At 34.6% G+C, this 17,413-nt stretch overlaps 1 protein-coding gene across 1 annotated transcript; it reads left to right on the plus strand.

Moving 5' to 3' along the window:
* Positions 1-678: 678 nt before the first annotated feature.
* LOC128169215 (uncharacterized) lies at positions 679-8,186 on the plus strand. The gene is made up of 10 exons (XM_052835382.1): positions 679-1,412; positions 2,336-2,392; positions 2,814-3,662; positions 3,848-3,970; positions 4,263-5,641; positions 5,779-5,998; positions 6,133-6,394; positions 6,553-6,682; positions 7,294-7,504; positions 7,678-8,186. The coding sequence occupies exons 1-5, from the start codon at positions 1,074-1,076 to the stop codon at positions 5,610-5,612; spliced, it is 2,718 nt and encodes a 905-aa protein (XP_052691342.1). The 5' UTR covers positions 679-1,073; the 3' UTR covers positions 5,613-5,641; positions 5,779-5,998; positions 6,133-6,394; positions 6,553-6,682; positions 7,294-7,504; positions 7,678-8,186.
* Positions 8,187-17,413: the final 9,227 nt, after the last annotated feature.

A 17,413-nucleotide genomic window follows, 5' to 3' on the forward strand; every position in this document is an offset into this window, starting at 1 on the left:
TTTAAGAAAGGGGAAATAATATTAACAACCAGCTTTACAGTGTTTTCCATGTGGTACATTGTAACCAAATTTTGGACCTTCTTTCATACATTTAAAATTGTAGTCGTAAAAAAGGGGTAAAAAAAGTAACAAGTAGGTATCAACGAACGTCAAAGAATTTTTGAGAGAGTATTTTAATGGTTACGATACAAATAGCGCAACCCCCTACCCAGAGAGAGAGAGAGAGAGAGAGAGAGAGAGAGAGAGAGAGAGAGAGAGAGAGAGAGAGAGAGAGAGAGAAAGAGAGAGAGAGAGAGAGAGAGAGAGAGAGAAAGAGAGAGCGAGAGAGAGAGAGAGAGAGAGAGGTCCCTGTTTGTAGGTGTGTAATTCCCCACTTTTAAATTTAATGCTCTGACTATATGCAATATCTACATAAATATTTTTACTGTTTAGTTTTTCATTTTATTCCTTTTTATTTAGCTCAAAATGTCCTATTGTTTATTTCCTCCCTATTCATATACTTACATGCCTTCTGTACATGCATGCACATTTAGCTTAAAGATAGATCGATATGACAGTAAAGTATGGCTCTTGTTAGTATATACATGTATTTATATAATCTCTATGTTAAAAAGAATGTAAACATATCATATTTCAATGAGGCAGGTATCGCAGTCTATACTGAAATAGCACAGGCACCTGACGTCATATATTTTTCTCATAATAAAAATAATACACCGCTTACCTAATAATACACAAGGTACCCATCCCCGCCATCTTGGATTTTTTTAAAACTGTCACATCGCCGTGAATTTTCGCTTATAACTCAGCGGTAACATTTTTCTGCGATCATCTCCGCCGTCCGATCGGTCACTCGATTTATTAGCTTACTGCTGATTCAACCAAAACGGCCCATAACATCGTTTATTAATAAAAATATCTCCTCATTCTGCATTTACTGCTGCTGATTTGCGACAAAAGGCTAAAGGGTGGACGGAAGTTGACATCTGTATGTAAATGGGGATTCCCTTCTTAAATCTGATTGGTTAACAGATACACTTGCGTGACGTTGAAGTATTGCGGGAAAAACAGCCATGTTGAACTACGAACAATCACAGGCCTTAGAATTTATCAAAAGTGGACACAGTTGTGTCGTTTTGGGGCAAGCAGGGACTGGGAAATCATATCTTATAAAAGAAACGCTCAAGAAACTTAATAACAAAAACGTTTCTGTTACTGCAAGCACGGGACTTGCAGCCCGACAGTTCACGGGAGCCACAACTATTCACCATTGGGCTGGACTAATGGATGGGAGATTTGAAAACCAGCATCTTTTGCGTATTATAAGTGAAGAAATTCGAAACAGAATTAAAACGTGTAACGTTTTGATTATCGATGAAATCAGCATGATCAGTCGGAAAGTTTTTGAGCAGGTGCGTGTGATTTTCTTAAAGCTATATACAGATGTTGCAAAAATTCATAAGTGCATTCTGTTAGCGGATGTTAGTATATATCATGGTGTAACTAGAGAATGAATATATCAACCAAACAGCATATATAAGAAACAACATATATTATATTTTTATATAGATATTTAGTTATATATTAAGTTTTATATGTTTATCATGGTTTATTGTTGTTCACTAATTTAATCAAGGGCCCAACCCTCTATTGCATAATGTAAACAAATTATTTATCATTTTCAAAATGCACATAACAGAAAACCACAGGCAACTGACGTTTTATAATTTTCTCATAATAAAAATAAATACCATGTTTCTAATAATACGCTGTATCACAGGCACCTGACGTTACACATTTTTCTCATAATAAAAATAAATACCCTATATCTAATAATACACGTGTATTACATGTATTAGATATAGGGTATTTATTTTTATTATGAGAAAAATGTATAACGTCAGGTGCCTGTGCACTGTATGTATGTATTATTAGATACAGGGTATTTTTTTATTATGAGAAAAATATTTAACGTCGGGTACGTGCCTGTGCTTGAACGGGATAGTCTAGGTTCCTTTTGATTTTAATTTTACACAGCCTCATTTCCGGTAATATCGATAATTGTTATAATTTCTGAAATCATGTGAATAAACAAAACATGATTGACTAATTGATACCTAAGGAAAGCCCAGTTACAGTACTTAACTGTTTCACATCAAAATACGGTTTGTGTTTAGATTACTTGAGGCAAGATTCTAATACTGATATTTTGAGCTCAAGCCCACCAAACTATTTTGTTAATATGGTTTATTTTGTTGTATCTTTTATTATTTAGTGCATTTTTCAAGCTACCAAAAAAAAAATACCTATAAGATTATGCATCTTTTTTTTTCAGCTTGAGTTTATCTGTAGATCAGTTAAAGATTCCAGTCTTTATTTTGGTGGATTGCAGGTTAGTATGGAAATCTTTTAAACATGCAGGCCTACGGGAGCTGGGAGGGCACATTTGTCCAAAAAATATTAGACTGTAGAATTCTTATATCCTAATTTCAATTACACCTCGATAGCATTTTAGCTCATCTTAATTTTGAGTTAAAAATCTTAAACAGCTTCCCAAAGGCCTGAAATTTAATAAGGTTGTAAAAACATTTACATGTACCACATATTACTGGCCTAAGACCAATTCTCACAAAGTTCCATTTCTCGCCACAATGTAATTTCATGTGCTGATTAATGCAGTTTCAATGCACTGGCGAGAAATGCTACTATAGATGAGAATTACTCCTGGGTCAGTAGAATTTTTCACTATTTCTTCCCATTGGAGACACAACATTTAAAGCTTCACAATTGAATGAATTTTTTAACTATAATAGGTTGTCTGTGTTGGTGATTTTTTCCAATTACCACCAGTTCCAAATGACATCTACAGGGATCCGGGAGATCACGCATTTGCTTCAGATACATGGAGAAAGACTGTTCCACACATTATTACACTCAAAACTGTTATTCGCCAGAGTGACAAAGACCTGATCTTAGCCATCAATGAATTAGAACGGGGGGTTCCAAGTCATCAAACTAACCAGCTGATGCTTGCACTAGAGAGACCCTTGTCAAGAAACAATCCATGTGTTCTCTTTGGAACAAATTTTGAAGTGGATTGCTTTAACATGACAGAACTACACAAAATGCAAGGAGAATCAACAAGCTACGTTGCCGAAGAAGAAGGCGAACAAAAATATCTCCGCAAGATGAATGCAAATAAGGTTCTTCTTCTTAAAGAAGGTGTTCCAGTAATGCTGATTAGGAACCTTTCTGACACTTTAGTCAATGGTTTACTTGGCACTGTTTTCAAGTTGGAAGATGATGGGCCCACTGTGAAGTTTGAAGACAAAATAATAAAATTAAGCAAAGTGACATTTAGTGTGTATGACCCTTCTCAATGTATTACAGTAGCTGAAAGAAAACAATATCCAATATGTTTGGCTTTTGCCATGACTGTCCATAAATCTCAGGGATTAACTTTGCCCTGTGTTATTGTTGACTGTAAAAACATATTCCAGGCAGGTCAGATAGGTGTTGCTGTTGGACGTTCAACAGACCGTGAAGGACTCTGCATCAAGAACTACGATCCCAAATGCAGCAAGCAGCACCCTCAGGCTGTGAATGATTACTGTGCATCGTCAGGAGCTCCTGCTTTAGAAGATTTATCTTGCTGCCGAAAAGTATGTGCATATCTGTTTAATTATTACATAGTTATGTTATCATTCTTTTTTTAGGATGTTTCATGCTTTAATAAACATTAAATGATAGATCGTGAGATTTTTTTTAAAGTATTGAATTGATGTGTCTATAAAGAAATAATGTCAAATTTATAATATGTCTTATTTAATTTTTATTATTTTTACAGGTGTTTGAAGATGACATATTTGAAGAGGAATTCTTTCCTACCTGTGATATATATGTAGCTGAAAATTCTGATGAGTCTGACTTTGATGAAGATGACATTAAAATGATGGAAGAGCTAGAAAGGGTTAGCACAATGCTTTAAATTTTGATTACTTTTCAAATCATGAAATCATTTTAGAATCTGCAATATCAATTTTATACATGAATCATTAATGCTAATATTTTGAACATTTTTTGAATCAATAGACACTAACAATAATTAACAGATATATATGAATGTGAATGGGATTGAAAGAAACTTGTTGCAACTTAAAATTACCACTGCATGATACAGGACATTTTAAATACCATATCCCCCCCCCCCCCCAAGGAAAAATAATTTAGTCAGGCATTTGCATTCCATATATACATTTCAGGTTGAGAGCACAAGCACAAATACAAGTGATGGTCAAGGTCATCAACAGGATACAAGACGTTTGCTCAATGAAATGAGGGCTCCATACCCTTTATCAGACAAACAGAAGGGACTGAATGCTGACATAGATTATATTGAGGGGAAATTCCATCTATTTGTGGATTTTGTGAAAATTTTGTCACAAAAGATAGAATTAATGAAGAATGAGCATTGTAGTACTTCTCAAACAGTGAAAAATTTGAATTCATTTTATTCGAGCTATCATACCTTTATGCAGTCTCCGGAATACAATGCGTTATGCAAATCTCTTTTTCAAAGTCGAAATGTTAATTACTTACTCTGTGGAAGTATTGCTACAGCTGTTCGAAAGAACATCATTACATCACAGACACCTAAAGAGTCAGACCAGCTCAAAACATCTTGTGATATATGTATATCTGACTTTGCACATGGCAAAATACGTTATGTTGGGGGTCGTGCTGTGGCAAAAGTGAAGTATCATAATACTAACTTGGTGCGAAATGACTTGAGAAATTTTGGGCAAATCTACAACCAACAAGCAAAAGTTAAAGTTTCATTGCTTCAAACCACTATTGTTTCTCAAGCTGATGTTGAATGCTCTAAGTATTCTCGCAGTATAATTGATGTCAAAAGAAAACAAAATTTGTCATGTGGCCTTACAAACATATCAGACAATACATTTGAATTTTTCTTGGAATTAGAGAAAATTCGAATTCCTTTATATAGTGAAGATCAACTTAGGATTCATGGACAGAACATGCTGCAGCATATTCACTCGACAGTACTTAAGAACGAAAAATTGTTCAGTTTATGGACTAGTTTATTTTCTAAACTGCAGACCAGTATGTTTACTTTAGATTCAGATTCAGATGATTGTTCTTTGATAGTGTCTGACATGATAGATGGAGCTTCAGCAATAGTCTGTTTATTTGAAGACATTGTGCAATCCTACTTGAGAGTCACAGACTCCGAATACCGGAAAAAACTTTTAGAAGATATCGGACAAAAGAAATCTATGGAGCTTAGAAAAAAGGTTTTAACAAAAGGAAAAGCTCAAACCTCCACAACAAATACGGACATTTCCATTGATGCTTTGCTTAAAACTACATGTTCAAACAGAGAAGCGTATCATTTAAAACTTAAGGCCGCTTTACTTGAAAATTCAGGAATACTAAATATATTTAAGAAGAAAGAACTGTTAATTTTGGGAAAGTTTTACAACACTAAGCTAAAGCAATCTGACAAGAAGGAAGTTCAGTGTGATATTTTAAGGAATGCTATTTTGAAATCTGAGAAGATGCCAAATCCAGATGTTGAGTTGAGTCTCTGAGGTCCTCAGTTATTGTCAATCTTAGTAAGGTAAACTATGTAATATTCAATTTTACCAAAGCTTCAAATAAGAATAATTAAGATAAATAATGCAACAAATTAATTTATGTATTTAATGAATTTTTTCAGTTTTGTTAAGATTTTTATTGGTTTTGTTTTATGTTCAGATTATTGCACAGCTGTTTGAACGGAAGGGCTGATCCTCCATGGGTGTTTGATTTCCTTCTTGCAGCATTTGATTTTTTGGAAACTAAATTCTGGCAAAGGGTAATGCTATTTGTTGCAGTACAGTATTGCTGATAATTTGGATTGCTCCCAGCACCGTGATGGAGCCCCCTTTGCTGAGAAAATATATTTTCCACAATATCGCTGTTGATGAATCCAGGGGTAAGTATGTAATTTATATCATTCACAACAATTGTACATAATTTTTGAAATCCATACAGAAGAACCTTTAAGTCTTCTCGTGTTTCATGTGACATCAAGTTTTTTACATCTGAAGTATCTTTTTCCCACTGAAGAAAGAAGAGAAGGGCACTTGAAAGATGTTCAAGGCGTTCATCCTTCAGGTCTGCAATGGGACGTCGATCATGAAATATGGCAATCAAACGACTAGTCTGCTCCAGTAATTTGATGGGCCCATCACAGAGGGAAGCTGCGGAGGAATTTTCACACAAACTTTCCTTGAACTGTTTCATGAGATGCAGCATATCTGAATTGAGACATTCCTCAGCAAGGTGATTTCTCATCTTCTCAGCCTGGTTTGGATGAAGATGTTGAGAGGTAAGTTTTTGATGGATAGAGAGACCATGCTTTTTATCCCAGTCATAGGCATCAATAAATGTTTTCCATGTTGTTACACACCCATCAATCTTTAGAAGTCTTGTGTGCCATTTACATGTACCACTGCTCAGAATATTGTTCCTGATTTTTTTAAACAGGTGTGATGGGTCTGCAATGAAGACTACTGGATGGGCATCACAGAATGGATTAAAGCCAGCCATGTCAGATGATGGTGATGGAAAATGCATATTTATGAAAGATCTGTTGTTAGATGCGCCATCTAAAGAGGTATAAATCACATGGAACCCCCATTGTTCAAGTGCCTGGACTACATCCCAAAACATTGTATATATTTGTGGCGCATTGGCTTGAGTGGTGGGATAGTGGGCAACAAGAAAGCGGAAACCTGTCAGGCCATGAAACATGAATTGAATGACATGGTTTGCCATTTGGTATTTAGAGGACTGCAATTGGTTACCCTCATCTCCCTACAAATTTGCTAGATCCCCCATGACGTTTTATCTGTATGTCTTCTTGTATGGCCATTTCATCCAAAATTAGGCCTCCATAGTAACCTTCATGTGGAATGTTATCATTTTTTGCCTGCATAAACATCCACTGAAGCATGGTGTCATTCACCCCAGGAGTTTGGTAAACAGAGTTTTTATATTTAGATAATGTGTTTACACATGGTAGAATTAACTTTTTACTGAAACATAGTTGTTCATAAGCCCTGGGACTTCTTGTCCAAATAGATAATGCTAACTGCATAATGTCAAAATCCCATTTCCTAGATTTCACACTGCTGACACTTGAATTCATTAGTTGGGATTTTATTAGTGCAAGTTGTCCCTCTACTAAATATGGTGCCACCTGTTTAAGATAGTTCACTATTTCAGTTGGGGTGTTCAGAATACTGTTGATGGCTGAAGATGGTGGAGGAAGAGACGGAGGAGGAGGAGGTGGAAATGGTGGTTTTTCTATGGGCAGTTCTGGTTCATCAGAATCCTTGTGTCGCATACTTTTACAGTGATGACATGTGATGGTTTCCCTTTTAGAATTCAATGGCAACACTTTGATGCACTGTGGAGAGTATGCAGTACAGTTATGGTGAGCATTTGTTTGTAGAATGATGTTCTCTTTATTTTCTTTGGAAGTCAGTTTTGCGTCTACTCCCTCACAGAAGCGAAAAGATTTAAGCAAGCAAAAAAATGAATTGACTTTAAGGGAATTCAGATCAATCTTGTCAAGGTCTTTTAATGTTTTTATTTTATTTCCAACAGATATCTGAATAGACCCATCCTCATGGATCATCACCTCCATCAAGACTTTGAAACCATTGCAAATCAGCGAGGTGTCTCTTCCATAGACAGCTGAGGTGGATGAACTCCGTATTAGGAAAAAATCCTCCGGAATGTACTTTGAAATGCTCTGCAAGTTTGCAGGAATAAGAACACAAGAACGGGTAGCCATTCCCTTGTAAACGTGCAGTCTTTGTGACCAGTTGCCCTTTTGACGTATTCTTTCTTTTTTTACCCCCTTAAATGTACTTGAAACAAGTCGACCAATCAGTATGGCAACATCTTTTTGTTGGCCAAAATGTTTGCGGAAAGTTTCTACTACATCTTCTACTGGTACAAATGAATCTTTATCTTCAATGTAATGCTGATGCAACCTGCATGTTAAAAATTATGAGGTTACTTATTTATGTAAAATAGTTTGAAAATAATTGTACTTGTGTCAAAAACTAGTTGTATAGTTGTATATGGAAAAATTAAAGGTGTTCACGCATTGTTACTCTGTACAGCCTTATAATGTCAACAACAAATTAGGAAATTCCATACAGTATCTTTATAATTAAGTACATGTAGTGAAGTGTCAACTAAAACAGAAGGAAATCTTGAAAGAAATTTTTTTTATTTTTCAAAATACCAATCAGCATACGGTAATTGATTTAAAATTTGGGGTATATTGTAGATTTCAAAGAACTATGTTGTACATGTAATATGATCAAAGCTAACATGTCAATATTGATTTGAAATTAAAATTGTGTAATTTTGAATCTTTAACACTTTATTTCATCTAAACAGCAGGCTAATGCTACATGCATATTTATTTAAATCAAATTATTTTGGGAATAGAAATGTACATGCACGTTGTTCAATATACATTTACATTGTTCAATGTACATGTTGTTCAATGTACATTGTTCAGTGTACATGTACATTGTTTTATGTACATTGTTTGGGAAGAAATATTTTGTATCACAGTGACCTTCCAGTATGTTCATGTCGTTTATTGAAAGTTATTAATGGTAACAGCCTGCCATAACACCTAGACAAATTCCCTTATGGTCTCGGTCTCACTTTTTCACACTACCGGCCCCAGGGCCATAAAACTTAGACGAGCTCACTTGATCTGTCTCACTTCTCAACAATATGTTCTTTTTGTAAAAGGTGAGACTTGGATCAGAAGTGAACTCGTCTAAGTTTTATGGCCCAGGAGCCTGGTATATGCTTTTTGTAAAGTTAGACTAGGATCAAAATTGACTTCGACAAAGTTTGTGGCCCAAAAGTTAGGTCCCGGGGCCATAAAACTTAGATGAGCTCACTTTTGATCTTAGTCTTAATTTTCCACTTTAATTACTTGCTTGCTATATAGTCTTTAATGTAAAATGAGCTCTTCAAAGTTTTATGGCCCCCAGGTATATATGCACATTTTCAAAATGTTATAAATGTAATTATTAATAGATCGTATTTATTTTAAAAGATTGTTTTATAGTAAAATCAATGTATGAAATAAAAGTTCATTGGATTAATTAGCTTATATGTGCCAGTTGAATGATATGTGATAAAATGCAGGAATTTATGTGTTGAACAACTCAGCAGAAGCCCAAAAATGTTCACCTGGCTTTTCTAATGGTACTTGCATGACTTAACAGGAGTGGGGGGGGGGGGGGTCACAGGCACCTGACGTCATATTTTTTCTCACAATAAAAAAAATCACCGATAACGTCAGGTGCCTGTTGGGTGTGTCTCTAGGTTCTCCACATTTTTGCAATGGGTATTTATATATATATATATATACAATTGCGTTGTTTAGACCCCCCCCCAATACCTGGAAAGAAAAAAAGCTAGATCTACTTGAATGCTTATGCTTTTAAATATTTTTGTCCTTAAAATTACAGTCCCTCTCACCCCATTAAACAAGCTTCTACCTAATAAATCATCAAGTGTCCGAGTTGCAACCATTAATACGTAGATTTTGTATGTTTGTGTGTATATGTACGGGCACCTGTCAATAATAAATTATAATTCTCTTATATTACGAGAAAAATAATATTGTCAGACGCCCGTGTGTACTTTGTGTATATAATTACATACAGGAACATGTTATTATAACTCATAATTACCAGTAAAAGTGATCCACTTCCATCGTTTCTTATTTGCACGCAATACAGAATTCAAAAATGACCGCCATTTGAATATGCATAATACACTACTGAATTCAAAATCCACTGATATTCCCAAAAATTGACTGACATTGTCTGACATCTACTGTATAACCACTGTACCCTACTGTAAATCCACTGTACACCCACTGTACAGAGCTACTGTACCACACTGTATCCCACTGTACCCCACTGTACAGAGCTACTGTACTCCACTGTACTCCACTGGACAGCACAGTACCTACCCACTGACCAGCACTGTACCTCACTGTACACCACTGTACGGGGCACTGACCAGCACTGTACCCCACTGTACACCACTGTACATGGTACTGACAAATAATGTACACCACTGTAACCCACTGTACCTAGTATGTTTTTATAAGTTATTATGTTTAAACAATGAATTGAATATTTACTTTTTTTGAGACCAAAATCTGGATTTGTTTTGATTCTTTCCTATGGCTTACAAGAGAGAAAATGGGCTTCTATTTCTTTAAGTTCATATATAATTACATGCGCGGTCACAATTCTTTCCAGGGAAAGGGCAGGGATACATGTACTAGTTTTCTGGGGGATCTTAGACATATTTTGGATAGTTGTACTATGTAAGTTTTAAAAAAAATAAATTATCCTCTGACCCCCCCCCCCCCCCCTAATCCTCCGATCCACGGCTGTATTTATCTAAAAACTCGGAATCCAATTATCAGACAAAATATAGCAACTTATTCAATAAAAAAGGGAAAATATTTTTATATATTTCAAAATCAATGTTTTATTAACTAAATATCTAGTTGATTTTTTTTTTTACAATGAATTTCATTTAATCAATATTGTCAAATAAATATTAGTATATATGTTACATTAAAGTTTTAAAATTAAGAGAATTTAAAACTACATAATTAATTACAATTTATAGATAGTTTAAAATTATCTGAATTTTAAAACGTTAATGTAACATATATGTGAAGGAGGGACAACTTTTTTAACGATAAAAAAGAATTCCACCATATTGCTCAACATACTGACTTTTTTTCAAAAGAGAGAAGATAACTGGTCTGGACTTTAAAATGTCTTTGAAGTTTTACTTCACAGGAAGATCACGAGTCAGTATCTGTGTATAGTATACATACTTTCAGTAGATCAAAAGGTGTGAATGTCGCAATATTCAACCTTGTAAATTGTCAGTCTGACACCTCGTTCAAGATATTATGTAATTCCCTTATAAGGGTATTTGTGGTCTTAAGATTATTAAATCCATTTGAAATATATTTTTTAAAAAACATAACATGTATGAATAAACGAAATACTCTTTATATTAATCATATTAGATGCGTTTTTTATTATTTAAATCAAGTCGGATATTAAACATGTTAAACATTTATAAATCCTCACCCCCCCCCCCCCCCACCACCACCATTCGCTGATATCAAAATAAGTATTGTGTTAAATAAAAAATGAAATATGGTGATAACGAACAGTGTTCAAATAATATTTCACCCTTTTACGGTACTTTTAATTATATACTTTTGAATTTGAACACTGTTCATTATCAACACATGTAATGTATCTACATGTATCTTCTCTTGCACAGTTAAGAATGTTGCCTTGATATACATGTAGTAACAGTTTTAATAAGAAAAAATATACCCTCTCTCTCTCTCTCTCTCTCTCTATCTCTCTCTCTCTCTCTCACTCTCTCTCGTAACTATTCTCCTCCAAAGTCAGGAAGGCATACATAAGCCCCCCCCCCCCCCCCCCCCCCGCGCAATATTTCTGCTGCATCACAATTTAATTTTAGCATCTCTTCAATTATAAGCGACACCTTAATTAATAGGCAAACATGTTTATTTTCTCTTTCCGTAATAAGTGAATTGTGTAAGGGTCGGATAAATGAGAAAAATAGTTTTATTATTCGGTAATTGAAAATACGCAATTTATTTTTGAATCATGTTGAATGTTTATGACCTAATTAATTTCACGACGATGAATGAGCATGCAGCCCAAAACATGCATACAAAATTTTATTTTTTAAAACAAACTTATGAGCTATTAAAGCTGTATTTACTGATTATACACTCAATTGGAACTTGTTGCACGAAAACGTCACTCCATGGAAAACGAACTCCATTAGTTGTCGTCGTATAATGGCTGCCTTTACATTCAAGTGAATATTTTTACTGATCGTATGGTTTTCTTATACAATAATATTTGTTAAAATTAACGTATTAAACAATGTCAAGTGCTAAACACAATGAACCGAGTTAAATCTTTAAAGCAGAATTAGTTTACTGAATTTTATTAATTGTGCTTTACACACGTGCTCGGGCGACATTTCCGTATAAAATAGCTTCGTATGGTCATTAAAACAAAAAGATATTCAAACTATGACGAATTCTGACTAATTATTAAAATCTTGTGTAATATTTGCTTCATGTGTATAGTGATTAGCAGCGTTCACGATCGCAGGTAGACTTCCAGCCCCGGAGGCTTTCACACCTCTAGAAATTAAGCCCCGCCCTCACCTGAGATTTACCACCGGTAAAAAAGTTCGGCCTTTAAAACGATCTTTCGTTTTTTCTTCTGTTTTTTTTTTCATTTACTGAAACCAGTAAATTTTATCATAGCAAACATTTCAAATCTACTATAAAATCTCTCTCTCTCTCTCTCTCTCTCTCTCTCTCTCTCTCTCTCCATGCTAACATATGAATATTTAACGTTTAAATAAAGTACTACCGGTAACATGTAGTAATGTTGACAGCGGCTAAATTTACATATTGGCATTAAAAAAATTAAAGTATGTATTTATCTGTAGTTTCGGGATAATGTCCATGGATTCAAATGATTTGTAGTTCGTTATTCAATGATTGTCTTAAAAATTCTTAATGATTGAAAGTCAACGCTAAAAGTAATATTTTATATCGACAGTGTACTGTCTCCTTCTTTGTGTATGTCTACAGAAAAAAATCTTTTGTCTGTCTGGGAACAACGAAAAACCCGGAACTAACAGAAAGGCTTGGACTATACACACGGCCGGGTGACTGTGTCAAGGTGTGAAAACTGACCACCTGTGTATATGTGTTCGGGCCTAGGAATAAATAGATGTAAACGTCGGGGAAATACACTGTTAAAACAAAAAATCTGAATTTTCACTTTTGATTAAAAAAAATCATTAAATATGGTTGCCGGGTGCATTGGGATCATAGTCATTTAAAATCTGTCTTAAAAGATTATTATAATTTACTTACATGTAGGACTAGTTTCATGTAATGTTTGCACAAAAGTGGGATTTATTATATCTATTTAATTGTGATTACACATCGAGGTCAAAATAAAAAAAAATGCATTAATTTTTACAACCGCTTGCTTAACATGAATCGTTTTGACATAACACAGTACTGCATGGGGTATCAAGTGGATTCGTGAAGAAAAAGGGGGGGGGGGGGTGATCTTATCCATACAATTACATTTCATTTTTCGACTTAAAGTTTACAGATATTTTTCTAAAACCACGGAGTTGGTTGGCAAAAATAAACGTAAGACATAAAGAAATATAATCGATATGTAAAAGAAGCAGATTAATAGACAATAAATTTCTTATTATTCTTATCGATTTCTGATAAATGTATCTCTCTCTCTCTCTCTCATGAATTTTCTAGTGCTAAAACTTGAGGCCCCGAGTCAGAAAGGTATAAGCACGTTAAAATCCCCTTACGGCATCACAACCGCCACTTCCAACATAGATTTTATTGTGAACTTTTGTACGCTTGCAAATGACACCAATACAATATTGTCAGAAAGTGATATACTTCTCTCTCTCTCTCTCTCTCTCTCTCTCTCTCTATCATTATACAAAAAAGTGTGAAGCGCAGGGCATTTTATATATCTTATTCTTCAACATTTAAAAGTAAATCATATATTAAGAAAACTGTACAGCTACGCATATTACAGCATGTTACAACCTTCCTTGATTTAAATCCTTCCTTTATTTCTTGCTGAAATTATAGATACAGTTAAATACCGCTTAATATGTCACTGATTATGTTTCAAATTTATAATGTATTCTGCAGTAGGTGTTATTTTGTAAAATTAAAACCCGACATTTGCAATGTATATTTATATAAATCAATTAACAAATGAGCTAGAAACTCGCACACTATCTTCAAAATGTACTTGTGTAGTCAAGCGGGCAGTCATGATATTTGGACATGTGTACCAAAAAAAACAAGCATGGATATATTTTGTGGATTCTGTGTTTAATTGACTGTTTTTAGTGGCTAAAACACAGCTTATGAGACACAGAGAATTAACAACCCGATCATTTAAACGAGGGCTTGTCATATATCATCAATAAGAAATGATTATGTAACCTTGCTGGTAAGGGGGGGGGGGTTTCGAATGACTGGCAGAATGATCATAATGACATGTACTTTTTTAATAATCAGATTCAAAATGTAAAATTCAATACTTTCACCATATAGCTTGGGAAATTTTCATAATTTTATGATCGTAACATTCAATAACAATAGACATTTATTAATAAACAAAACATATTAAATAAATTTAACGACCGTCTGTTGCATTTTTCTGTCAAGTTATATGTATACATAATGATAATGCTATATACAGCATAATAAAAATAAATATCGAAGAAAAAAAATATTCTGAAGATTTAAAAATCAGATTTTTTTTTCTCAAATTAATAGTACAGTGCCGTACAGTGGGGTACAGTGATGGTCAGTGCCCGGTACAGTGCCGTACAGTGGGGTACAGTGCTGGTCAGTGCCCGGTACAGTGGAGTACAGTGGGGTACAGTGCTGGTCAGTGCCCGGTACAGTGGAGTACAGTGGGGTACAGTGGAAGTCAGTAGGACTGTACAGTGGTGTACAGTGGGATACAGTGTTGTTCAGTAGAAATGTACAGTGGGGTACAGTGGGGTACAGTGGAAGTCAGTGAAATGTACAGTGAGGTACAGTCAATGTACAGTGGATGTCAGACAATGTCAGTCAATATTTGGGAATATCAGTGGATTTTGAATTCAGTAGTGATAGTATTTTATTAGGGAAAAAATGCACCAATCAGAAAAGGGATATCCCAAAAGATGACGCAAAGATGTCAACTTCCGTCCACCCTTCAGCCTTTTGTCGCAAATCAGCAGCAGTAGATGCAGAATGAGGAGATATTTTTATTAATAAACGATGTTATGGGCCGTTTTGGTTGAATCAGCAGTAAGCTAATAAATCGAGTGACCGATCGGACGGCGGAGATGATCGCAGAAAAATGTTACCGCTGAGTTATAAGCGAAAATTCACGGCGATGTGACAGTTTTAAAAAAATCCAAGATGGCGGGGATGGGTACCTTGTGTATTATTAGGTAAGCGGTGTATTATTTTTATTATGAGAAAAATATATGACGTCAGGTGCCTGTGTGAAATAGCTAGTTCACTCATTACAGATGTTTGATCCACCTCTAAATTTATCGCGGGAAATATAGCACGAGGGCTCTGTGACGCCATCCATGACTTTGTTCGTCTTTGTTAACGACGGATCTCGACTCAATACGAAGGTATTGAAGCATGTTACAAATCTTTTGAATCTCGCCAAAGCATATGCGGTACTCAAAACGTGTTTTAAACTTTAAGACACCGTAAATTACGAGTTAAAAGTCGGCCATTCTTGGCAAAGCAACACGGGTGAAACCATTGGAGAGCATTATTGGACGTAGACATGAAATACATTTTGTTTGTTTTGGTTTAGCTCGTTCTTTTTCCTGCGCACACTGGTTCTTAGAGCACGCTTCGCTCGCTATTAAAGGGTTTTTTGGGCATTGTGAAATTCATTTTCCAGCATATACAAGCAATTTGGAAATTGCTGATAACACTTCAGACCGTCCGAATATCAATCACAGGATCAAACCCATGTTCCTTTTAAATGATATGGCATATGCGATGGACAATTTTTCAACGCACTTCTGTTGATAAATGAATTGAACTAGTATGTTGGTGGATCGATTGACGCGTGTGCTGAATTAAACTTAATTATATTTTATGTCCGGAGAAAAAATCAAAAAGAACTTTGAAGTTGCATAGTGATAAAACAAACATTTCTGACCGTACAAAGTCGATGGAAAACGATTTAAGTGTCAGTGTTTTACAGTGAGCACATTTGACAAACGCCTTCCTTGATAGAACGTGGGTTTAACATGGGTCACGCGGGTAATACTTCTCGCTTGCAATAGGAAAAGCCTTTAGCATTTCATAAACTTTTCATTTCTTAAGTACCAATATAATGTTGTACAAAGGACTATATATGATATGAGCTTGAAATGCCCCTCCCCCTTCAAAATGAACATCATTATTTTACTGTAATTCTTTGTTTTCTTTGTATATGTATATGTGATGTTTTTACATAATGTTCATTTCGATACAACTGCCCACAATTTAGAAATATGACATCATAAAGACCACCTTTTTCCACCATGTTTGCATTTTTAGCATAAAACAGCTTATTTTCAAGCAATTTTTCTTTCAGAAAAAATAAAGCGCATGCTTGAACAAACAAAATATTTTAATCAGAGATGTATCTATCTAAGGCTAATAAGTGACAAAAAAGTTTCCTTGTTCAAGCATGCGCTGTATATTTCCCATTCATAAAACGATATGAAAAATGTAAATTGTTGGCCAATTTTGATTGAAATATAGAAATAGCGTCACTTCTGACGTCATATACTGACAGTGAGTGCAATTAAAACAAATAAATAGGTGAAAAATATATTTTACATCAAACCTTCTAAAATATAACATAACATTTATTGTACCGGAAACACTTTTAAAAATGGCGAATTATGGGGGCCAAATTTAACTCATATCATATAAAGTTCTTTCTTATTTTCACATGAGTATACTTAATGTATAACTAGACTTTGACCCGTGCGTGCACGGGTTGACATTGCATATCGGACATTTACGAAATAGGTACATCGACACACCTTATTATTGACATTTACAAAACAAAGCTTTAAGCCTACAATTATGCTATTAATTTCACTACGCTTTCTTTAGTTTGATTAATCTAAATGTGTCTCGGAAAAAAAGGCACTCACCACAGTTAGAATGCCTCCCATATACCCGTAATGTCGCAGACAATTGCAGAATGGCTCCGGTAGCATTTTGGAGAAAGTTAATGAAGTTGCCTTGAAATTCACAGTCAAATTCATCACAACAAATCTTTTTGAGACTGCAAATACCTTTCAACTAAATATTTTTATCCATAGAATGAAAGAATTCAATACCTTTTCACCAACGTACACGTATTTTCTTCATAAAACTGGGTTCGTAGGACATTATTCATTTTTACGATAAAACATATTCTATCTTCATTCTTTTTTGCATGTAATCTAATATTTTTTATCATCACGAAGACAAAAGTAAGTACTTAGTTGAAATGTATATTTGTTATTTTATACTTTCTCTCATAAGAAATCATTATCATATATGAACAGAATATATAGCAAAAGTCCAATGAAAATTTACCCGTATTTGTATTTATTCATGCAGATGTATTATTGT

Source organism: Crassostrea angulata, unplaced genomic scaffold (genome assembly GCF_025612915.1).
Source record: "Crassostrea angulata isolate pt1a10 unplaced genomic scaffold, ASM2561291v2 HiC_scaffold_106, whole genome shotgun sequence".
Classification (NCBI taxonomy): domain Eukaryota; kingdom Metazoa; phylum Mollusca; class Bivalvia; order Ostreida; family Ostreidae; genus Magallana; species Magallana angulata.